We start from the raw sequence: 24,066 nt of genomic DNA, 5'->3' as shown, positions 1-24,066 counted from the left end.
CACTGATCGTTTCAGCGCTGAGGTGGTGAGGAGCCTGTCCAATGGCTGTCCACTACGTCACGGTGGTGAGGAGCCTGTCCAATGGCTGTCCACTACGTCACGGACAGGTCGGTCAAACAAAGATGGCGGCCCGTCGCCTTCCGGAGAAGGAAACTTGCCAACTAACGAAGGAACCGGGTCAAAAAAGTTCTTCTTGGGGATATTTCTGTCATCCAGATGTTTATTAAGACTCTTTGGGGAACTCTGAAACCTTCAGAACACGGTACGTTTAAAAAAACTCAACTTTTTGTGTCTTTCAAACATTGCCGGTTAAATTCCTCAACGGTTAGTTGAGACCCGGATGTAGGCTGCGTTCACCCCCCCCCCCCCCCCCCCCCTATTATAATGGAGGCTGTGACCCTGCAGAGCTCAGAGCGCCGGTTCGGTTCTCCTCTCCTCCTCCTCTCCTCCTCCTCCTCTCCTCCTCCTCCTCCTCCTCCTCTCCTCCTCCTCCCCCTCCTCCTCTCCTCCTCCCCCCCCCCCCCCCCCTCTTTACCTTGACGTACTCGTCTGTCGACACGATGTCCACTTTGCCGACTCTCGCGCCCTTGAGAGGCAGACTGATGTGGACCGTGGAGGCGGTCTGGGTCCAGGAGTAGTCCGACACCAGGAGAGGCATGTCGGGCTCAGCTCGGCTCTCCGCTGCGTCGATAAAAAATAAAAGATATATTTACGCTTTAAAAAAAAGTTCTTCGTCTTCAAGTCCTGAACGAAAGCATCAGCTTCTCCTTCCGCGTGGCGTCACGTTGCTATGGTGACCAGAGAACCAGCTGCTTTCAGGTTCGTCTGGAAAAACGACAACTCAGACATGACACCAAAATTAGTTTTCTTTTTTCTTTTTATTGAAACCGATTTGTCTTTTGTAAACTGCAGATACATTTCCAATACTGTATGTATATTCAATAATGTCATTTTTTATGACACTTTTTCACACTGAGACTCTCTAAAGCTTTTAATTAAATGAAACCGCTGAGGTGCAAAAAAGCAGTTTAAATCTAAATAATACCAAACCAGTGTTAAATAGGCAGCATCCATGTGAGACATGGATCATTGCTCCACACACACAGATGTTCCACTCGGCTTTATCTTTATTGACAGGTTGGAAACTGAAGGGAGCGGCACAAACAAGGGCGGTGCACGCTGTTGTCAGCCTCCGTCGTGTTGTAAAGTCGGTAGGTTCCGGTGAATTATCAGAGGATTATCTGAAGGGATCGCATCATCGTTCTGGAAAGGAAACACAGTTTTAGTTGTTAAGTTTCGAAACACAGATGAGAAAATACTGGACCTGAATCCAAACGTCTGGAAACCTGCATCACTGTGGTGCGTTCAACGACACCAGACTCTGAACTTATTGATACTACATTGACTAACGAGTAAATTGAGTCCAAACTAAAAAAATAATCTCTTAAATTTACCATTAAATGAGGTTTCAAGGCCTTCTATCCCAAATTTAACTGATTACATAACGCTGCGTCTCCAAACCTCCTGGTAATAAATCAGAGTGAAAATTCAACTTGTATAGTCACGGAACTCTTTCATGTCTTTCCTGATAACCTCCGACCTGATAATCAGTTTTAAATCCTGTAATCAGAGTGCTGCAGCGATAACAACAAGGCCAGAGATTATATCACAGTAGCCAAGATAATGTTTTACAGAGTATTTGGTGTAAAACATGTTTATGTGTACTTACTGGATTCTATTGTAAACTGCAGCATTATGTCATCATGTTTCCTCAACAACTTATAAAAACACAAAACCCTCGGAAGCTGAATGTTTTGTCAATAAATCAATAAATATGTGAGCACATTTCAACATCTGAGAACACACTGCACGTTTAACAAGCGTCCCTTCAGCTCCTTATTGTCCACTAAGAAACGTAAATGAAGGTGAACGACTGCTGACCTCAACGTGTCCAAACTGTCTCCGGAGGAAAAGACAAATACTATTTAAGGCTGGTTCAAATAAATATGACAAACGACAGGTTTGTAGGAATTTCTCTGGTTTTCTGAACCAGCAGAAAGAATCCTCATGATGACTTTGTTGACTGGAGCTGTGATTTGCAGGTGAGACTAAAGTCTTCTGGATTCTGTTGTGTAAAACTGGAGGCTTCAGGAAAGAATATATAGAATTTATATTGTAGACGTTTCTACATTTTCTATAACCGGGCGGGTGGAGGGCCAACGATGGAGCTACTCTTGTTCATAATAAATGTGCTTTACGGCTGCGTCACCACAAAATGACCTCGGTGAAATGAAGGCATTAAGGAGACCTGTCCTCTGTTAAAGTTTAACCACAGAGAGGAACATGAGATAAATCAGATGGAAATTACAGACACCGACAGGAACAACAATATCATCATCACTCACTGACAGAAGACAATCCGACATTCACTTCTTCACAGATTACAGATTCATAAAGAGATGAGGTGATATTTCGATGCACTGCGGTAAAACAAGAAATTTTACCTTTTGTAATGTCGGACTGATTCTTGTGTTTCCACACGTCACTCATGTTTATTACACCGATTCTTGAAACATCAACTCTCTTTAAATTCAGCAGCTGACTGTCAAATTCAATTTAAACAAGAAAATAAAGACATTACGTGAAAAAAAAGATTAGATTTAATTAGAATAAAGTGAGATATTCCAGAATTTAGGGTTTTGCACTTGAAGCCAGTTTGGCGGCGTCCCGGTGAGGAGGGTGTTTACGACCTCGAGGTTAATGTGTCACCTGATGGGAGGGGAGACGGCTTCATATGCAGCTCGGCCGTCCACCCGGCACGCAGTGTGTCCGCAGAGCAGGCAGGATGGCTAAAGGCTTCCACGTCAGTAAGGCTGTCGGGATCGTGGTGATGGTCGTGGGGGCAGCGGCCCTCGCCACCATCATCGCTCTGTCCGTCGTCTACTCACAGGAAAAGAACAAAAACAACAACCAGGTGTCGCCGACCGATGGAGGGTCGACCTCCATGCCCACGACGCCCACGCCGTCCAACGAACCCTGGGACAAGTACCGGCTGCCCAAGAGCCTGGTGCCGGTCCAATATAACGTCACGCTGCATCCGCGGCTGACTGAGGATCCGACAACCAAACTGTACATCTTTACTGGTAAGGCTTTATGAGGGCAGGAAGAAATGGCTTCATACAAAGTAGTTCCATTCACTCTGAACCTTCCTTCATCTGCAAGAACGAGAACCAGCAGAACCTTTAAGACTCTGTGAGGGATTAATGACATGAAGGAGAAACACCGCGACCGGCTCTTCACAGGTTTCATGAGGCCGTCAAACCTTTAAGTCCAGAAAAAAACACCAAAATGAAACCATAACGGCTCCACCAATGTAATGTGAGGCCCGAACGAACAACATCGGACTTCTCAGATCAGAGACGAGAAAAACTGCAGCGAAATCACAGTTTTTACTTTTTAAATTCTAAAATAAAAGGGTGAATAACAGCCTCACGACAGGGAACACTGAGGCTCTGAAACCTGCTGGAAACCTTCCCAATGGTTGTGTTTTAATACCAGATACAAGCAGAGTTGGTCTAAATCTGCTGTCAACGCCCTGAACTCCAAAACTAACTGGACGGAGGATCTTAGCAGAAAAAGGATATAAAGAAGATAAAAAAAAACTGCACTGCAAAAACGCTGCTGATGGAAAACGACTAAATATTCTGTTAATTTTGTAAATTCTAGCAAAAATGACCCAAGAAGTTTGATAAAACAAACAATCCAACTGAAATATTATTATATGTAAGCGAGGAGTTAAAGCTGCTTGAAGTTAATTCATCTTTCATTTCTGCCATCAGGAACCTCCAGTGTGGAGTTTGTGTGTGAAGAGCAGACCAACCTGATTCTGATCCACTCCAACAAACTCAACTACACCAAACTCGATAACGGCCAGTTGGCGAACCTGGTGTCGGTCAGCGGCGACGTGGCCCCCCCCATCGGGAGCTCCTGGCTCCAGACGGTGACTCAGTACCTGGTTCTGGAGCTGGACGGTCAACTGATGAAGGGCCACACGTACAAACTGTACACCGACTTCACCGGAGAGCTGGCCGACGACCTGGGAGGCTTCTACCGGAGCGAGTACAACGAGGGCGGAGTGAGAAAGTACGTGCAGATAATAGGACGAGAGATTTACACCTCCGTCATAACGTGAACACCATATCTCAAGAACGCCTCGAGGGAATTTCTTCAAATTTGGCCCAAATATTAACTTGGCATCAGGGATAAGTTGCTTAGATTTTGGTGGTCAAGAGGTCAAAGGTCAAGGTCACCGTGACCTCGCATCCCTTCCAACCTGCTGTCCCATTTTTGTCAACACGATATCTCAGGAACAACTCGAAGGAATTTCTCCAAACTCAGCACAAATGTTCACTTAGATTCAAGAATGAACTGAGAAGAGATGTTGGAGGTCAAAGGTCAAGGTCCCTGGACCTCAAGTGTGTTTTATTCTTGTGAACGCAATGTTTCGTCGGAGGTGGTGCGTGGGTGCAGCTACAAGGCTTCATTCCGTTAATGCTAAATTAATTAATTCTGCAGAACTTTAAGTCTTGATACAATTTAAATGATGAGTTCTATAAAAGTTCGTAAAGTTGTCGTGAACGGGGAAATTAGCTACACAAGCCCAAACTGTTTTTTGTACCAGGCTTGTTTATTTACATGTTTATTTCTGCTGTAAACATGTGTATTTCTGTTGTAAAGTTTTAACATGGAGGTCTGTGAGGACTGACTCACTCCTGGAGCCTCTAGTGGACATTTGTGGAACTGCAGTTTTTGGCACTTCTACGTTAGCTTCATTTTTCAGCCCTACAGGTTGCTGCTTGCAGTTGAAGAGCAAGCTATTGTGTTAGCTCCGCCTACCCTCACAAGCTGACCAACCACTGTTGGCTGATGGGAAACGTATCAATGACTTCCATAATGTTACTTTAAACGTGTTGTTTCTGTTTCCTGTCAGGGTTGTTGCGACCACTCAGATGCAGCCGACAGACGCCCGGAAGGCGTTCCCCTGCTTCGACGAGCCGGCCATGAAAGCACATTTTGACATCGTCCTGATCCACGACATAGGAACTGTCGCTCTGTCCAACGGCAAGGAAATAGGTTCGTTTCAGGTTTTAATCAGTTTAACCTACGAGGACGGTAAAGCTGCACTGATCGTTTTCGAACTGGCTGAACTCGAATTAAAGGAATAAACGGATCAATGAAACGGTCAGGGTTGTGACCCTCGGCAGCTACCGTAAAAAATGAAATAAAACTGTTATTCTGTTTGTGCTCTGCAGAAACAACCAACATCACTATTGAGGGCAAAGAGCTGCATCGGACCGTCTTTAACAGAACGGAGCGAATGTCCACGTACCTGCTGGCGTTCATCGTCAGCGACTTCGGCTCCATTGGCGAAACCATCGATGGAGTTTTGGTAAGTAGATTTTGACTCTGATGAATTTAGTTTCCACGAAACTTTCAGTAACAGTACAGACTCATCGTATAATCCTACACATGCTCTCATAATCAGTCCCTCCAGGAAACCGTGATCGCAATAATTAACGCAAATTCAAGAACTGTCGGCAATATTTGCAGGATCTTGCAATTTTGCTAAATTTCCAAGATTTTTCTGTTAAAAACTGTCGTGAACAGAAGCTCTGCTGAAAGTATTACAGCGTAAAGTCGTCTTTATTACTAAAAATAAGTGTTAATATCCAATCAGCAAGGCTCCGCCCCCTCTCCTCTCACCATCAAAACAAACTGCCAGCTAGCTGACCGCAGGAACAGGAAGTGACGGGGACACGGTGGTTCCAAGAGTTTGCTGGGAGTGCAGCTGTTAAATAAACTGTTTGTCGTACAGAGATGATCGGTTTCATTTAATCAATTATATAAATGAATTGAATTTTTGATCTTCAGCCATTTTTCCTGTCGGTATTTCAAACTAAAATGGTTTGAAACGAGCCGTGTCGAACACGGAAGGTTGAAGCCGTTGAATTTGATATTAAACTATATTGCAGTGTTTTATTGTGTATTTTCTGTGATGTTGCTTCAGATTCGTATCTTCGCCCGGAAGCCCGCCATCGACGCCAACCAAGGAAAATACGCCCTCGAGAAAACCGGAGTCATCCTGCAGTTCTTTGAGGACTACTACAACTCCACCTACCCGCTGCCCAAGTCCGGTGAGTCCGGCACACACGCTGATCTCTGGTTTCAGATCACTGATGTTCACGTACCAGCGGTCACATTGTTGGTGCAGAACCCGAGTTTACGAGAGCGTGTCGTGTTTATTGCCATCATATGTGTTTTTTACAGGTACATCTCTAAATTATTTACTTTTATAGTCATTTACTGTCGTTGGCTGCAGCCTCCAGAGAAACAGCTGTGTCAGTGCCATTAAACGCTCGTCCTCCGTTCGGCTCTTATCGGTCTTCGATTGCAGCGATGCTTTTGTCTCTCTTGGTTTTTTTACGATCCGTTCCAACAACATCCTGAAAAGCATGAATTATTAACAGATGCGTCGATTATTAAACAGTCGCTCTGCCTTCATCCAGTGATTCTGTTCTTTGGTACTTTACACTTCACTACATGAAATACCGCCTGTTTTATCTGGCAGCTTTAGATTCCACTTATTCCCAGTTATTTCACTGCTTCTTCACTGCTCTTCAACACTGCTGCCGTGTGTTACTTGAAGTTAACAAACTCTGCTGTTCATCAGCCTTATTAAAAACACCACCTGTCCTCCTGCAGACCAGATCGCCCTCCCAGACTTTAATGCCGGCGCCATGGAGAACTGGGGTCTGATCACGTACCGTGAGACGGCGCTGCTCTACGATGAAACGTTCTCGTCCAACTCTAACAAGCAGAGGATCGCCACCATCATCGCTCACGAGCTCGCTCACATGGTGAGGAATGAACCCAGAAGACTCTGGGGAGCTGGAGGTGGTCCCTGCTGGAGACATGTTTCCAACCGAGTCCCAAGTCCTACAGAAGGAGTTCAGGTTCAAGTCTTAGAGAAGGAGTTCAGGTTCAAGTCCTACACAAGGAGTTCAGGTTCAAGTCCTACAGAAGGAGTTCAGGTTCAAGTCCGTGTCATGTTGACTTCTTGTTTTTAGGACTAGAGCTGTTTATATCTTCTTCTTTTTTTTCCATCATAGCATTAACTCCTCTGTGTGCTGTCCCTTTAGTGGTTTGGTAATCTGGTGACTCTGCAGTGGTGGAACGACTTGTGGCTGAATGAAGGTTTTGCTTCCTACGTCGAGTACCTGGGAGCAGACAAGGCCGAGCCCGAGTGGAACGTGGTAAGGACCGTCCCGCCGCCTCAAGGCCTCGGTCATCGGTGCAGCTGATCGGCGGAGCTTCGATCTCACCGTCTGCTTCATCTCATCACAGAAAGACCTCATTGTGATCAGTGACGTCCATCGAGTGTTTGCCATGGACGCCCTGGCCTCTTCTCATCCTCTGTCCTCCAGAGAGGAGGACATCCAGAAACCGGCACAGATCAGTGAGCTGTTTGACGCCATCTCATACAGCAAGGTGACCACACACACTCACACCTGCCCAGGTACAAAACACTGCTACAGATCCATGAGCACTCAGGATTAATGTACCACAGCAGGGACGCATTAATGGATGGAAAATTAAAATCAGACACAAAACGACAATAAAGAGACATAAAACGACGACTGAACTCAATCTGTTTCAACTGATTTTGTTCTTTTTGTACAATAACTTGACTGTAAAAGTCTTAAATTCTCCTCCAGTGGTTTTAATGATTTTTTTCTTGAATATTCTATTGTATTTTCTATTTTCTATTCTGTATATATAACGATTAGTTCAGGTTTCTGTTAAATTCTTTTGATAGTTTACGGTTTTGAGTTTTCTTTACATCTTGTAACTGATAGAAATAAAGTTTACTGACTTACCTTCTTACTTCACCGAAAGCAGCAGAGCATCAATCCCACCATGTTTATTACATTTACATTTAATATATTGGTCATTATTAACACATCTCCAGCTGAAAAGACATTAAAGGTGTGCTCGCTTGTCCTCAGGGAGCGTCCGTCCTCAGGATGTTGTCAGACTTCCTGACTGAAGAAGTCTTCCAGATGGGACTGAGGGTGAGGACAACATCCACCTGAAAGAGCTTTTATTTGACTCAGTGAAGAGACGCCAGCTCAGTTAGGAGGACATTCGCTGTGAAGAGTCTGAATCACTTGCAGACTGTTTTGATGTTGTGTTGCTGAGCAGCTTCTCTCCTTCATCTCTGCTTCCTGTCCGTCCTGCAGACCTACCTGCATGAGTTTGCCTTCAAGAACGCCGTCTACACCGACCTGTGGAAGCACCTGCAAATGGTACGTTCTTCTCTATAAGTTTATCACATTTAAACAGTCAGGTGTTTGATCAGAAGAACCTCCTGACTACTTTTAAGAACCTTTACAAAAACAGTGAAGTTGTGGAAAAAAAAGGACTAAAAATTCAAAACAAATCTTTTCAAGCTGATTATTAATCATCAATAACTTCTCTTCAAGCCTCTTAAAAACAAATTCTGTAATTCCTTCTTTTCTTTTCGGACCATTTAAACTCTGACCTACTTTCATAAATTATTCTTTAATAAAACACATGAATTAAAAACGTGATTTATATCTGAGTATCGGACCCAAGAGATAGAAAAGGACCCAAAAATCTGTAAATCAAGAGAAAATACAGCAATCAGAGAGCTGTTCCACAGAAAAGAACCTCATTCATCTTCCTTTTTGAGTGGCCCACCATTATTTCCTGATGTCCATGTACTTCTTCCCTCGAGGGCCTCACTTCCATCATCTGCAGCACATTCCCGAACCACCAAAACTTTCAGGACTTTTGATTTCATCCGTTCCAACATGAACACTTTTAACTCAACATTATTGCGAGAACGTGGGTCTCCGACCGTTTTCCTCTGAGAAGTTTACTTTGCGATCTACTAGTTGGAGACCCGTTCTAACATGTTGAAGAAAGGTTCATGGTTTATTTAAGATGTACTGGTACCTTATTCCATGAGAATATACCTCAGTGGACTGAGATCAGTTCAGACTGAACACCTTCTGGCTGCTACATCAGTCTTTGTTGTTGATCTTTCCTTCGCAGGCCGTTGAAGCCAGCGGAACTTCTATTCCTGCATCGGTCCACGACATCATGAACACCTGGGTGCTGCAGATGGGCTTCCCCGTGGTCACCATTGACACTAGCACCGGGGCCGTATCCCAGCAGCACTTCCTCCTGGATCCGGACTCTCTCGTCACCACCCCGTCCCCCTTCAAGTACTTCTCTCCGTTTCTCTTATTCGTCCATGTTTTAACTGTAGTGACGGGCTTCTTTAACAGTCCGTAAAGAACAAAACCCGACTGTGTCCGGACTTAATGATCCGTCTGTTTCTGCTGCAGCTATCAGTGGACTGTTCCGATCAAGTGGAGGAAGACCGGAGCCAACCAGAATCCAAAGTGGCTGATGGAGAAATCAGGTAGATCAGACAGCTGTCCTGGTAGATAAAACGACGCTGGTCGGAGCTGCAGGACAAGTGTGATTTATTCACAGGTTCTTTGATGTCTTTGGTTTTGTCCTCCACTGGAGTCTTTTGCTAGACAATAACGACCAACTCTGTTTCCTCTGTAGTCGTCGTTCCAGAGATGAAGACAGTGGAGAGTGAGTGGGTGCTGGCCAACCTGGACGTGGTGGGTTACTACCGGGTCAACTACGACATGAACAACTGGGAGAAACTCCTGAATGCTCTGAGCACAAACCACATGGTACGACACAGCCGCACCACGCACACGGATGTTATTCTGGTTAGGAAGGTCCATCAATAAGTTCCTGAACGCAGCACGGTGATGCTCATGGATCAGCGGGAAATAACAACCGCCACGAGGAAGTATTCAGAGTCGTCTCTTCATCATCATCATCATCACAGAGTTCCTCACGTTAACGTGACCGCTGGTACGAGAACATCTGCGATGTCACCATGGAAACCTGAACCTGGAGCAGAGAAATGTTAGATTTCGAGTCAAACTCTGGAAAGCGTCAACCCTTCAAATGGCCCTCAAAATGCAGAGTTCTACTGGGACCTTGAGGAATCTGTGGAAATCACTGCGTGGGCTCAGGAACACTTGGCTGTAAGATTTGTTCCCCAAAGTCTGCTGTTTCTCTGCTCCAGTTTCAGGTTTCCATGGTGACATCACTAATGAGTCACGTTAACGTGTGAAACGCTGATGATGTTGATGAAGAGACGACTCTGAATACTTCCTTACTAAAGTTTTTTTCTTGCTCCTGCTCCGTGTGCAGCACCGTGCTGCGTTCAGGAACTCTCTCTACATTTTATGAGTCCACCTCGTATTCACACGCATTTTCACCCGAGTTGTTTCTCTTGTTATTTGAAAGGTCATCCCAGTGATCAACAGAGCTCAGCTGGTGGACGACGCCTTCAACCTGGCCAGGTGAGTCCTGCGAATGCAGCGCGACACGGAGGATGATCGTCATGACGAGGAGACGTTTGTTTACCTTCAGTCCAACCAAAAGACGAGTAAACACGGGGAAGCAGTCTGAGTGACGCTCAGCAGCATATCGGGGCAAAAAGCTTCAGCTTCCTGCAGCTTTACAACAAACTTTTAGTCGGACTGAAAGGAAACGCAGAAATTAGACACCAGGAACGAACATCTTACTGACAAGAAGCAGCAACTGAGATGAGACTAAGATGTTCCTTCATCTGTTTCCTGAAAATGTAAAAGAACTTAAATAAAACACTTGAGAAATGTAAACTTTATTGATAGTTTCCCATCTGAAACTTTTAAATTACAGTCTGTGGTATTAATAAGATAAAATCCTGTACGATATCTCATCTCATCGTCACCGTCTTGTGCCCCAAAGAGCGAAGATGATCGATACCGTGATGGCCCTCAGAACCACCAAGTACCTGAACCAGGAGAGGGACTACCTGCCGTGGGAGTCGGCTCTGGGCAACCTCGACTTCTTCTACCTCATGTTCGACCGCAGCGAGGTTTACGGCCACATGCAGGTGCTCCTCTTCCCGCCAAAAAATCCTACAGCAGAAGAAAACAAAACACAAATATGTTTCCTGAGTTTCCTGAGATCTGTCTCTGCTGCTTCCAGGCTTATCTGAGGAACCAGGTCACCGATCTGTTCCATTACTACAAGAACTTGACGGGCAACTGGACAAATGTGCCCAAAGAACACATGGACCAGTGAGTACAGACAAGCAGAGACGTGTCCGTCCAGTCTGTAACACGTTGGACCGTTTCACGAAAATACAGACGGACTTATTTTAAGCCTCAAAAGTTGTGGGTTTTAAAAAACAGTTCTGGTGTTTTCCCTGAGCACAGGTGTTTTTAAATGAATGGCAGCAGTGCGTTACAGGAGATTTAACCAGATATCTGAAATTTACTCCTTCATTGGAGTGAAAGAGTGACAGAGTTTCAGTATCTCGGGGTCTTGTTTCCGAGTGATGGTCCAGACCTTTCTCCCCAGAGCTCCTCCCTCTCTGAGGCTGTTCGGAGGCGTTGTTCCTAGCGTAGCGTATAAGAGTATAAGATGAGTTTCCCCTCTGGGAGGCGCTACAGAGCACTGTGCGCCAAAACCACCAGAAACAAGAACAGTTTTCATCCGCAGGACGTCACTCTGCTCAACAGTTCAAATGTTTTACATCACTTGATCTTTTTGCACGACACCCAACTGAATCAGCACAATTTGCACGAGGTGCAATTGCACCATTGTTTTAGGTCTATATATGTATATATTCATTCATTTCTATTCTGAAAATATGTCTATTTATGTTTAATATGTCTATTTATGTTTAATATGTCTATTTATGTTTAATATGTCTGTTTATGTTTAATATGTCTATTTATGTTTAATATGTCTGTTTAATATGTCTATTTATGTTTAATATGTCTATTTATGTTTTATATGTCTATTTATGTTTTATGTCTATTTATGTTTAATATGTCTATTTATGTTTTATATGTCTGTTTTATATGTCTATTTATGTTTAATATGTCTGTTTATGTTTAATATGTCTATTTATGTTTTATATGTCTATTTATGTTTAATATGTCTGTTTATGTTTAATATGTCTGTTTAATATGTCTATTTATGTTTAATATGTCTGTTTATGTTTAATATGTCTATTTATGTTTAATATGTCTATTTATGTTTTATATGTCTATTTATGTTTAATATGTCTGTTTATGTTTTATATGTCTATTTATGTTTAATATGTCTGTTTATGTTTAATATGTCTATTTATGTTTAATATGTCTATTTATGTTTAATATGTCTATTTATGTTTAATATGTCTGTTTATGTTTAATATGTCTATTTATGTTTAATATGTCTATTTATGTTTTATATGTCTATTTATGTTTAATATGTCTGTTTATGTTTTATATGTCTATTTATGTTTAATATGTCTGTTTATGTTTAATATGTCTATTTATGTTTAATATGTCTATTTATGTTTAATATGTCTATTTATGTTTAATATGTCTGTTTATGTTTAATATGTCTATTTATGTTTAATATGTCTGTTTATGTTTAATATGTCTATTTATGTTTAATATGTCTATTTATGTTTTATATGTCTATTTATGTTTAATATGTCTGTTTATGTTTTATATGTCTATTTATGTTTAATATGTCTGTTTATGTTTAATATGTCTATTTATGTTTAATATGTCTATTTATGTTTAATATGTCTGTTTATGTTTTATATGTCTATTTATGTTTAATATGTCTATTTATGTTTAATATGTCTATTTATGTTTTATATGTCTATTTATGTTTAATATGTCTGTTTATGTTTAATATGTCTATTTATGTTTAATATGTCTGTTTATGTTTAATATGTCTATTTATGTTTTATATGTCTGTTTATGTTTAATATGTCTATTTATGTTTTATATGTCTATTTATGTTTAATATGTCTGTTTAATATGTCTATTTATGTTTAATATGTCTATTTATGTTTAATATGTCTATTTATGTTTAATATGTCCATTTATGTTTAATATGTCTCTTTATGTTTAATATGTCTATTTATGTTTAATATGTCTGTTTATGTTTAATATGTCTATTTATGTTTAATATGTCTGTTTATGTTTAATATGTCTATTTATGTTTAATATGTCTGTTTATGTTTAATATGTCTGTTTAATATGTCTATTTATGTTTAATATGTCCATTTATGTTTAATATGTCTCTTTATGTTTAATATGTCTATTTATGTTTAATATGTCTGTTTATGTTTAATATGGCTGTTTAATATGTCTATTTATGTTTAATATGTCTATTTATGTTTTATATGTCTATTTATGTTTAATATGTCTATTTATGTTTAATATGTCTATTTATGTTTAATATGTCTGTTTATGTTTAATATGTCTGTTTAATATGTCTATTTATGTTTAATATGTCTGTTTAATATGTCTATTTATGTTTAATATGTCCATTTATGTTTAATATGTCTCTTTATGTTTAATATGTCTATTTATGTTTAATATGTCTGTTTATGTTTAATATGGCTGTTTAATATGTCTATTTATGTTTAATATGTCTATTTATGTTTTATATGTCTATTTATGTTTAATATGTCTATTTATGTTTAATATGTCTATTTATGTTTAATATGTCTATTTATGTTTTATATGTCTATTTATGTTTAATATGTCTGTTTATGTTTAATATGTCTATTTATGTTTAATATGTCTGTTTATGTTTAATATGTCTGTTTAATATGTCTATTTATGTTTAATATGTCCATTTATGTTTAATATGTCTCTTTATGTTTAATATGTCTATTTATGTTTAATATGTCTGTTTATGTTTAATATGGCTGTTTAATATGTCTATTTATGTTTAATATGTCTATTTATGTTTTATATGTCTATTTATGTTTAATATGTCTATTTATGTTTAATATGTCTATTTATGTTTAATATGTCTGTTTATGTTTAATATGTCTATTTAGGTTTTATATGTCTGTTTATGTTTAATATGTCTGTTTATGTTTAATATGTCTATTTATGTTTAATATGTCTGTTTAATATGTCTATTTATGTTTAATATGTCTATTTATGTTTAATATGTCCATTTATGTTTAATATGTCTCTTTATGTTTAATATGTCTATTTATGTTTAATATGTCTGTTTATGTTTTATATGTCTGTTTAATATGTCTATTTATGTTTAATATGTTTATTTATGTTTTATATGTCTATTTATGTTTAATATGTCTATTTATGTTTTATATGTCTATTTATGTTTAATATGTCTGTTTATGTTTAATATGTCTATTTATGTTTAATATGTCTGTTTATGTTTAATATGTCTGTTTAATATGTCTATTTATGTTTAATATGTCTATTTATGTTTTATATGTCTATTTATGTTTAATATGTCTATTTATGTTTTATATGTCTGTTTAATATGTCTATTTATGTTTAATATGTCTATTTATGTTTAATATGTCTATTTATGTTTAATATGTCCATTTATGTTTAATATGTCTCTTTATGTTTTATATGTCTCTTTATGTTTTATATGTCTCTTTATGTTTAATATGTCTATTTATGTTTAATATGTCTATTTATGTTTAATATGTCTGTTTATGTTTAATATGTCTGTTTAATATGTCTATTTATGTTTTATATGTCTATTTATGTTTAATATGTCTGTTTAATATGTCTATTTATGTTTTATATGTCTATTTACGTTTAATATGTCTGTTTATGTTTAATATGTCTATTTATGTTTTATATGTCTGTTTATGTTTTATATGTCTATTTATGTTTAATATGTCTGTTTATGTTTAATATGTCTGTTTAATATGTCTATTTATGTTTTATATGTCTATTTATGTTTAATATGTCTGTTTATGTTTAATATGTCTATTTATGTTTTATATGTCTGTTTATGTTTAATATGTCTATTTATGTTTAATATGTCTGTTTATGTTTAATATGTCTGTTTATGTTTAATATGTCTGTTTAATATGTCTATTTATGTTCAATATGTCTATTTATGTTTTATATGTCTATTTATGTTTAATATGTCTATTTATGTTTAATATGTCTGTTTATGTTTAATATGTCTGTTTAATATGTCTATTTATGTTTAATATGTCTATTTATGTTTAATATGTCTGTTTATGTTTAATATGTCTGTTTATGTTTAATATGTCTGTTTAATATGTCTATTTATGTTTAATATGTCTGTTTAATATGTCTATTTATGTTTAATATGTCTATTTATGTTTAATATGTCTATTTATGTTTTATATGTCTATTTATGTTTAATATGTCTGTTTATGTTTAATATGTCTATTTATGTTTAATATGTCTGTTTAATATGTCTATTTATGTTTAATATGTCTATTTATGTTTAATATGTCTATTTATGTTTTATATGTCTATTTATGTTTAATATGTCTGTTTATGTTTAATATGTCTATTTATGTTTAATATGTCTGTTTATGTTTAATATGTCTGTTTAATATGTCTATTTATGTTTAATATGTCTATTTATGTTTTATATGTCTATTTATGTTTAATATGTCTGTTTATGTTTAATATGTCTATTTATGTTTAATATGTCTATTTATGTTTAATATGTCTATTTATGTTTTATATGTCTATTTATGTTTAATATGTCTGTTTATGTTTAATATGTCTATTTATGTTTAATATGTCTGTTTATGTTTAATATGTCTATTTATGTTTAATATGTCTATCTATGTTTTATATGTCTATTTATGTTTAATATGTCTGTTTATGTTTTATATGTCTATTTATGTTTAATATGTCTGTTTATGTTTAATATGTCTATTTATGTTTAATATGTCTATTTATGTTTAATATGTCTATTTATGTTTTATATGTCTATTTATGTTTAATATGTCTATTTATGTTTAATATGTCTATTTATGTTTTATATGTCTATTTATGTTTAATATGTCTGTTTATGTTTAATATGTCTATTTATGTTTAATATGTCTGTTTATGTTTAATATGTCTATTTATGTTTAATATGTCTGTTTAATATGTCTATTTATGTTTAATATGTCTGTTTATGTTTAATATGTCTATTTATGTTTTATATGTCTATTTATGTTTAATATGTCTGTTTATGTTTAATATGTCTATTTATGTTTAATATGTCCATTTATGTTTAATATGTCTCTTTATGTTTAATATGTCTATTTATGTTTAATATGTCTGTTTATGTTTAATATGTCTGTTTAATATGTCTATTTATGTTTAATATGTCTATTTATGTTTTATATGTCTATTTATGTTTAATATGTCTATTTATGTTTTATATGTCTATTTATGTTTAATATGTCTGTTTATGTTTTATATGTCTATTTATGTTTAATATGTCTGTTTATGTTTAATATGTCTATTTATGTTTAATATGTCCATTTATGTTTAATATGTCTCTTTATGCTTAATATGTCTATTTATGTTTAATATGTCTGTTTATGTTTAATATGTCTGTTTAATATGTCTATTTATGTTTAATATGTCTATTTATGTTTTATATGTCTATTTATGTTTAATATGTCTATTTATGTTTTATATGTCTATTTATGTTTAATATGTCTGTTTATGTTTAATATGTCTATTTATGTTTAATATGTCTGTTTATGTTTAATATGTCTGTTTAATATGTCTATTTATGTTTAATATGTCCATTTATGTTTAATATGTCTCTTTATGTTTAATATGTCTATTTATGTTTAATATGTCTGTTTATGTTTAATATGTCTGTTTAATATGTCTATTTATGTTTAATATGTCTATTTATGTTTTATATGTCTATTTATGTTTAATATGTCTATTTATGTTTAATATGTCTATTTATGTTTAATATGTCTGTTTATGTTTAATATGTCTATTTATGTTTTATATGTCTGTTTATGTTTAATATGTCTGTTTATGTTTAATATGTCTATTTATGTTTAATATGTCTGTTTAATATGTCTATTTATGTTTAATATGTCTATTTATGTTTAATATGTCTATTTATGTTTTATATGTCTATTTATGTTTAATATGTCTGTTTATGTTTAATATGTCTATTTATGTTTAATATGTCTGTTTAATATGTCTATTTATGTTTAATATGTCTATTTATGTTTAATATGTCTATTTATGTTTTATATGTCTATTTATGTTTAATATGTCTGTTTATGTTTAATATGTCTATTTATGTTTAATATGTCTGTTTATGTTTAATATGTCTGTTTAATATGTCTATTTATGTTTAATATGTCTATTTATGGTTTATATGTCTATTTATGTTTAATATGTCTATTTATGTTTTATATGTCTGTTTAATATGTCTATTTATGTTTAATATGTCTATTTATGTTTAATATGTCTATTTATGTTTAATATGTCCATTTATGTTTAATATGTCTCTTTATGTTTTATATGTCTCTTTATGTTTTATATGTCTCTTTATGTTTTATATGTCTCTTTATGTTTTATATGTCTCTCTATGTCTGTCTGTTTTGTTTTTGGACGCTGAGAGCGAAGCTAAAACTGGAGTCAAATTCCTTGTATGTGTCAACATACAAGGCCAATACAGTGATTCTGACACTGATTCTGATATCGAATAATCTTAACCCGGCAGCATTCCGGTTAATTCTACTTCCTGTTTCTCCTTCCTCCAGGTACAACCAGGTGAATGCTATCAGCCTGGCTTGCAGGACCGGCCTGAAGGAATGTCAGGATCTGACCACGGGGTGGTTCAAACAGTGGATGGACTCTCGCAACAACAGGTGGGTGTGTTGGTCTAAGTCCCGCCATCAGGTCGCCCGGCCGCCCTGAACTCACTGAACCTTCCCGATGTCGTCTCCTTTAGTATCCATCCCAACCTGCGCTCCACGGTGTACTGTAACGCCATCGCAGCAGGGGACGCTGAGGAATGGGAGTTCGCTTGGAAAGAGTTCCGCAATACCACCATCGCCAGCGAAGCTGAGAAGCTCCGCTCGGCGATGTCCTGCACCAAACAGCCGTGGCTGCTCAACAGGTCGGTTCTCGGTGAACACGCAGCAGCGAATGACCGACGGGTACCGAAACCGGCACTCACGCACTGTTTATCCTCCGCTCAGGTACCTGGAGTACACCCTGAACCCAGACCTGATCCGGAAGCAGGACGCCACCTCCACCATCGTCTACATCGCCAACAACGTGGTGGGTCAGTCTCTGGCGTGGGACTTCATCAGGTCCCGGTGGTCGTACATCTTCACTCAGTGAGTTCAGCACCAAACTTGTGAAAAGGTTTTCAGCACCGACACATGACGGCGTGACGGGAGCTGTTTAGACCTCACGGGTCAGAGTCAAAGACTGAGACACGGTGTGTTAGATAACACATCATCTGGAACATCATGTCACACAGAAGATAAGCTCTTTTACAGCCACGTTTATTATCAGTGACAGATGTCAGTGTCCTCAGAGAGCTCCACCAGGAGACCTTTGGGCCTCATAAACCCTGCAGACACATCTTTTCGTCCATTATCTGAAAGTCTGTACAAAAAGGATGAACATCAGACTGTAAAGAGTTCAAAGTCGTACGTCCAGTTTGGATAACAAAGGATTTAATGGTCCTGAAATAAGATTTAAAGACGAACTTGAATGGACTGCTGATGATGACCTGTGATATCTGGCCCTCTTTCCTCTCAGATACGGCGGCGGGTCGTTCTCCTTCTCCAACCTCATCAACGGAGTCACCGAACGCTTTTCCAGCGAATATGAGCTTCAGGAGGTTTGTTGTTTCTTTGGAATCACGTTTCCAGATTGTGACAATAATCTATCGGTCTGACCTGACGGATATTTATCCAGTCAGAACGAACACTTTTCTGATGTCCAGAAATGACTTCTTTCTTTCTTTCTTTTTTTTTTTTTTTTTTTTGCTATCGTTAATAAAACGGTCTGAAAAGCAACGTGATGAAAAACAAACTGTGTTTTCAGACCGACTGACCTGATATCATTTTGTGTTTGTCGTGCCAGCTGAAGCAGTTCAAGGCTGATAACTCCGAGGTGGGTTTCGGCTCCGGGACGCTGGCCGTGGATCAGTCCATCGAGAGAACCATCGGCAACATGAAATGGATCACAGAGAACAAGGAGAAAGTTCAGAAATGGTTCGAGGATCAAGCCGAAGTTTAACCCTAACGAGGACGCTGCGTTTACTTCCTGCAATTAAAAAAAAGTTAAGCTTCAAAGATTATAGATTTTAAAGCAGATTTACTCACTAGTTTTATAGACTTTCTAAATTAGTTTTATGGAATACGATTAAAATAAATTGTTACTTAAATAACATTAATTTTTTTTGTATATACTTTTTCAAAATCATAAACACATTTTTAATCAATAATGGGATAAGACTTTGTGTACACTTCTCATGAGTCCTTGTTGGCCTTCCATTTCTATAGTATCTATTTCATATTTCATATTGAGCTCCTGAAGTGGCACCAAAACCTGTTTTTTGTTTAAGCACATTACCTGTGATCTATTTACTGTCACATTATGAGACAATTTATGGTAAAACCAGATTGTTATTGAAGACATTCCTTTATTTATTGTTTTGGTGTTGCTCTGAAACTGAGTATAAATTGAATATGTGCACCTTTTAAAGTTCGATACATTTTTTTTTTTTAAATAAAATTTCGTTGACCACATATGACTGTGACTGTGAAAGTACAATTTAAATTTTACATAAGTGCTGACACTGGATATTTGTTAATTTGCCAATAATTTAACTCCATTCTGGGAAAAGAGAATAAAAAACATTTCTAAAGAATTTACTGTTGTCCTCTGTTTGATTGAATGAATACTATTACAGATATGGCTCCTAATCCAGTTATTATATTCCTGCGTGAATTTAGGGTTTCATGCATCCGAAAAAATCAACACCAAAACGTATTTACAGCTGGTATCTGACTGTCTGATATTTGTTGTACCAATTAACACGTTCTGTCATAGAAATGTGTCGAAAAATGGGAAAAGTCAGAGCAAAACCAGCCAGGTTCTGTCACTTCCACATAAAACCATCCATGTTAGGTTTGTTTACATTTTGTGGACGGGGGGAGAACCACGTTTAATATGTCACCAATTCTGCTATGAATTGTGGGTAATTTCCTTTGGCAAAGTCTGCAGAATTGCGGACTTACGGTAAAGGGTGCTTAAAGGGCTCAAAATGTCTCCAGAGGATCCTCATGGACTCTGGATGATCTGACAGTGGGACGAACCTCGAGCCTCAAAGTCTGTCAGTCTGAGAGGGAGGACGTTGGGACCTTCAGTCAACAGGAAGTCAGCTATTTTGAATTTAGTCTCCATTTTTTGGAGATTTCCACTTTAACGTACTCCTCCTTTAACGGACTGATCGGTCTCGAAACCTTTGAGATGAAAAGTTATTATAAGATTTGGGGTTTTTTTTGTGCATTTTGCCATTAAACTAAGTTGTTGTCCGATCTTCTCCAAACTTTACATGTTTGGTAAAAGTCCCTCCCTGAAGACATCTGTATGGCAATATGAAATCTTACTAATAGCGTCTCCTACTGGCAACAGGAAATGATATGTTTTATGCTATTCACATGGTACTCCCACTAGGTTGATCACATCCGACTGGAATCGGGTGAGAAAAGCCTTAAGGCCTTCACGATGATAGGTCAAGAAGCCTGTGAACTTTCACCAAAGAGCGTTGCCATGGCGATGCAGCAAATTTTGATGTGTCGCCATGACACAGCAAGTCGTTGTGTAGGGTCAAGGGATGCTTGAAAACTCAAGGAACTTGGTACATGAATGTGAAGTCGTGAGTAGATACACATGAAAAGGGTTTGAGGTCTGGGCGTGGCAAAATGGCTCGCTAGCGCCCCCTAAAGTGCAGCCCTCACGGCTACTGTCACCTACATGTACGAAATTTGGTGAACACGTGTATCACACCCAGATCTACAAAAAAGTCTCTCAGTGCCACATAGTGGACACAAGAAGTAATACAAAAGGTGCGAAGGCCCTTTCAACGCTGCTTGGAGCTTTAATTTGATTTCATGAGAGAAGTTGATGCTTTTTCAATGGGAGTCTATTGGAGACAGAGTTTTTTTGGAGACAGCCCCTAGTGGACCTCAGTGGTATTGCACTTAATTTAGGACACATTGGCTTCACTTTTCAGACCCATAGACTATGAATATTTTTGTATACAGTCTGCAGTTTCAGCAGAACCCTAACCCGAGCTACACTTGTAGTTCTCTAACCCTAACACTAGAGGGTGTTGGAGTTCTCAAACCCTTGCTAGGGTTAGGGTTCTGTAACTTCAGCACCCTCTAGTGTTAGGGTTAGAGAACTACAACTAGGGTTAGGGTTCTGTAACTCACTCCAACACCCTCTAGGGTTAGAGAACTACAAGATACAGGAGATCATTCCTGATACAGGAGATCATGCTGGGTGGCACGGTGGTGCAGTGGTTAGCATTGTCGCCTCACAGCAAAAAGGTTCCGGGTTCGAATCCAGTTCTGGGCCTTTCTGTGTGGAGTTTGCATGTTCTCCCTGTGCTTGCGTGGGTTCTCTCTGGGTTCTCTCCGGGTTCTCCGGCTTCCTCCCATCATCCAAAAACATGCACCTCAGGTCAGGTTACCTGGCGCCGCGCTAGTGGCAGCCTGCTGCAGCAGCTCCCCCCTGAGAGCCCCCCCTGAGAGCCCCCCTGCTGTAGCGAAGAAATTTCCCCTCGGTGATTAATAAAGTGTATAAAATAAAAAATAAAAAAAATCATTCCAGATACAGGAGATCATTCCAGATACAGGAGATCATTCCTGATACAGGAGATCATTCCAGATACAGGAGATCATTCCTGATACAGGAGATCATTCCAGATACAGGAGATCATTCCTGATACAGGAGATCATTCCTGCCCACTACAATAAGACTGTACAATAACTCACCTCTGGCAAAATCCATCACATAACAATAACACTGTTGACTGTGTTTCTTGGTTTGTTTGTATATAATATATATATAGATATATACTGTACTGTATATACTGTGCATTTTATATTTTCTACTGCTATTTACTGCTATTTTATTGCTTTTCTATTATTCTATTCTATTCTATTATTTTATTCTATTATTCTATTATTATCTTATTGCTTCTGTATGCTGCTGTAGCGAAAAAAATTTCCCCTCAGGGATTAATAAAGTAAATACCTACTACCGTGTCCTCCTTGCACCAGGGGGGGTCATGCTAATCTTCTCTGTATCATTCCAATTTCAGTAGGTGTGTCTGCCGGAGCAACACAGAAGTCAGATGTTCCTCAGATGTTCCTCAGATGTTCCTGGTGTCTATATATTGTTCTATATATACACCTCTTGCCCAGCTGCCACCTGACTCATGATGGCTTCCTGCAAATCTAAAACCGCTTTCAAACAAACGGTGCATCCTGCAGGGAAACAGCAGGATAGAAAGGTCTGGGTGCTGTGAGATCAGCACTGACTGATGCAGTCTGAGCCCGGCTGAGTTGTGTCTGCTCGGGAACTCGCATTGACTCATGGGAAGTCTTGTCAATGAGGCTTTCCGCTGGATTGGAGGGCTGAACGACAGAGAACAAGCTCCTCCTCCTCCTCCTCCTCTTCCTCCTCCTCCTCCTCCATTCCCCCCAGAGACCCGAGCTCCACACAAACATCACATCTCAGTTTAACTCTCACTGATTTCAGCCTGATTTAAACTTGAATTCAGCCTGATTCTAACATGACGAGTTTGTACCTCTTTGCAGCAAAATATTATTCGATCTGAAGAGGAAACACAAAGATCCTGACTGACATTTAAATCCTCTGTGTTTCTGTAACTGCATTTACTCAACGTGATGAGATCGTTTCTCTGCATAGACAAAACAAAACGTCTCTTCCTGCTTCCTGCCTTTCGTTGTTAAAATAATACAGCTGCAGTTGCAGAAATCTACCGCCAGGTGTCATCCTCCGTCCGCGCGGTGGAGTCTGTAGCGCAGAAACACACAGGCGTCAAATTAGTGACAATAACACAATTTATTTACTCAAATTTACACGCAACTTATTTTAACTGATGTGTTATTAACAAAGATTCAGCGGCCGATTTATTAGAAGAAATCGCCACCCCAGATTGTGCACACCACCCTCACCTGCATCACGGCCTTTTAACTTTTATCTGACCACCATCGTTTTGTGTTTCGGATATTTTACTCCAAAGTCCCATTTAAAGCTCTTGCAGAGTCATAATGACTTCATCTTTACCTGAAGTCCGGTGTTTCCGTCCTGAGTCGTTCTAACTTGCCTTAAACGTACCTGTGCGGGTCTCCGGTCCACCCCCACCTGCTCCCTCCGGTCCCTCCGGTCCACCCCCACCTGCTCCCTCCGGTCCCTCCGGTCCACCCCCACCTGCTCCATCCGGTCCCTCCGGTCCCTCCGGCCCACCCCCACCTGCTCCCTCCGGTCCCTCCGGCCCACCCCCACCTGCTCCATCCGGTCCCTCCGGTCCACCCCCACCTGCTCCCTCCGGCCCACCCCCACCTGCTCCATCCGGTCCCTCCGGTCCACCCCCACCTGCTCCCTCCGGTCCACCCCCACCTGCTCCCTCCGGTCCCTCCGGTCCACCCCCACCTGCTCCCTCCGGCCCACCCCCACCTGCTCCCTCCGGTCCACAGACACGGTGACTTTGTGAAACAGGAATCATTATTTACTATTCATGTACATTATCACGAAGTGCTACCTCGTGACTACAGTCAGATCTGTGCCTCCAGTTTGAGAAGCTGTGCTGCCGGAGGAACTCTCGAGTCCTTCCACCAGGATTTCGCTGAAATATGAACCAGAACAGAAGAGAAACAACGGTGCTGTCGCAGGTTCGATCCCCGGCTGAGGCACAGATGGGAACGCGCTCCATCACCTGGAGAGGAGAGCTTCCTGTTGAGCAACGTGAGATCTTAGTAAGAGATGTGTTTTAAAAGAAGAGTACTGGTCATGGCTGTACCTCTGTCTGTCTGGA

At 38.6% G+C, this 24,066-nt stretch overlaps 2 protein-coding genes, 1 long non-coding RNA gene and 1 other non-coding gene across 6 annotated transcripts in view; 1 reads left to right on the top strand and 3 right to left on the bottom strand.

Annotated features, from left to right (window-relative positions):
• Positions 1–776, bottom strand: part of dnaaf4 (dynein axonemal assembly factor 4) — a 6,028-nt gene extending 5,252 nt beyond the window's left edge. For all 3 annotated transcript variants that reach the window (XM_069140029.1, XM_069140031.1, XM_069140030.1), the window contains exon 1: positions 536–776. In XM_069140029.1, the coding sequence (XP_068996130.1) occupies positions 536–658 (123 nt within the window). In that variant the 5' untranslated portion in view covers positions 659–776. The remainder of the gene's footprint in view (positions 1–535) is intronic.
• Positions 777–2,845: 2,069 nt separating this feature from the next.
• On the top strand, positions 2,846–19,229 carry LOC138192563 (aminopeptidase N-like). Its single transcript, XM_069140027.1, has 21 exons — positions 2,846–3,143; positions 3,840–4,143; positions 4,991–5,133; positions 5,313–5,449; positions 6,068–6,194; positions 6,763–6,917; positions 7,200–7,313; positions 7,405–7,548; positions 8,067–8,132; positions 8,301–8,366; positions 9,139–9,311; positions 9,435–9,511; positions 9,664–9,797; positions 10,426–10,481; positions 10,912–11,059; positions 11,155–11,246; positions 17,735–17,842; positions 17,926–18,093; positions 18,176–18,316; positions 18,747–18,828; positions 19,074–19,229. Exons 1-21 carry the CDS (start codon positions 2,846–2,848, stop codon positions 19,227–19,229), a joined length of 2,889 nt encoding a protein of 962 aa, XP_068996128.1.
• Positions 10,995–22,404, bottom strand: LOC138192565 (uncharacterized). Its single transcript, XR_011177802.1, has 3 exons — positions 22,260–22,404; positions 19,045–19,124; positions 10,995–11,084 (listed from the first exon to the last, which is right to left on the bottom strand). It is a non-coding gene; the product is annotated as an uncharacterized lncRNA (long non-coding RNA).
• LOC138192577 (U6 spliceosomal RNA) lies at positions 22,243–22,350 on the bottom strand. The gene has a single exon (XR_011177810.1). It is a non-coding gene; the product is annotated as a U6 spliceosomal RNA (small nuclear RNA).
• Positions 22,405–24,066: the final 1,662 nt, after the last annotated feature.

Source organism: Embiotoca jacksoni, unplaced genomic scaffold (genome assembly GCF_022577435.1).
Source record: "Embiotoca jacksoni isolate LCO1_2020_lvr unplaced genomic scaffold, fEmbJac1.0.p SCAF_89, whole genome shotgun sequence".
Lineage (NCBI taxonomy): Eukaryota > Metazoa > Chordata > Actinopteri > Embiotocidae > Embiotoca > Embiotoca jacksoni.
This window is presented reverse-complemented; position numbering and strand designations above follow the sequence as displayed.

Bases quoted from the DNA above. Each gene is read 5' to 3' on its own strand.
- LOC138192563 (XM_069140027.1), top strand. From the start codon at position 2,846: ATGGCTAAAGGCTTCCACGTCAGTAAGGCTGTCGGGATCGTGGTGATG. The intron at 4,144-4,990 runs GTACGTGCAGAT...GTTTCCTGTCAG, and splicing joins AACGAGGGCGGAGTGAGAAA to GGTTGTTGCGACCACTCAGA. The intron at 9,512-9,663 runs GTAGATCAGACA...TTTCCTCTGTAG, and splicing joins GTGGCTGATGGAGAAATCAG to TCGTCGTTCCAGAGATGAAG.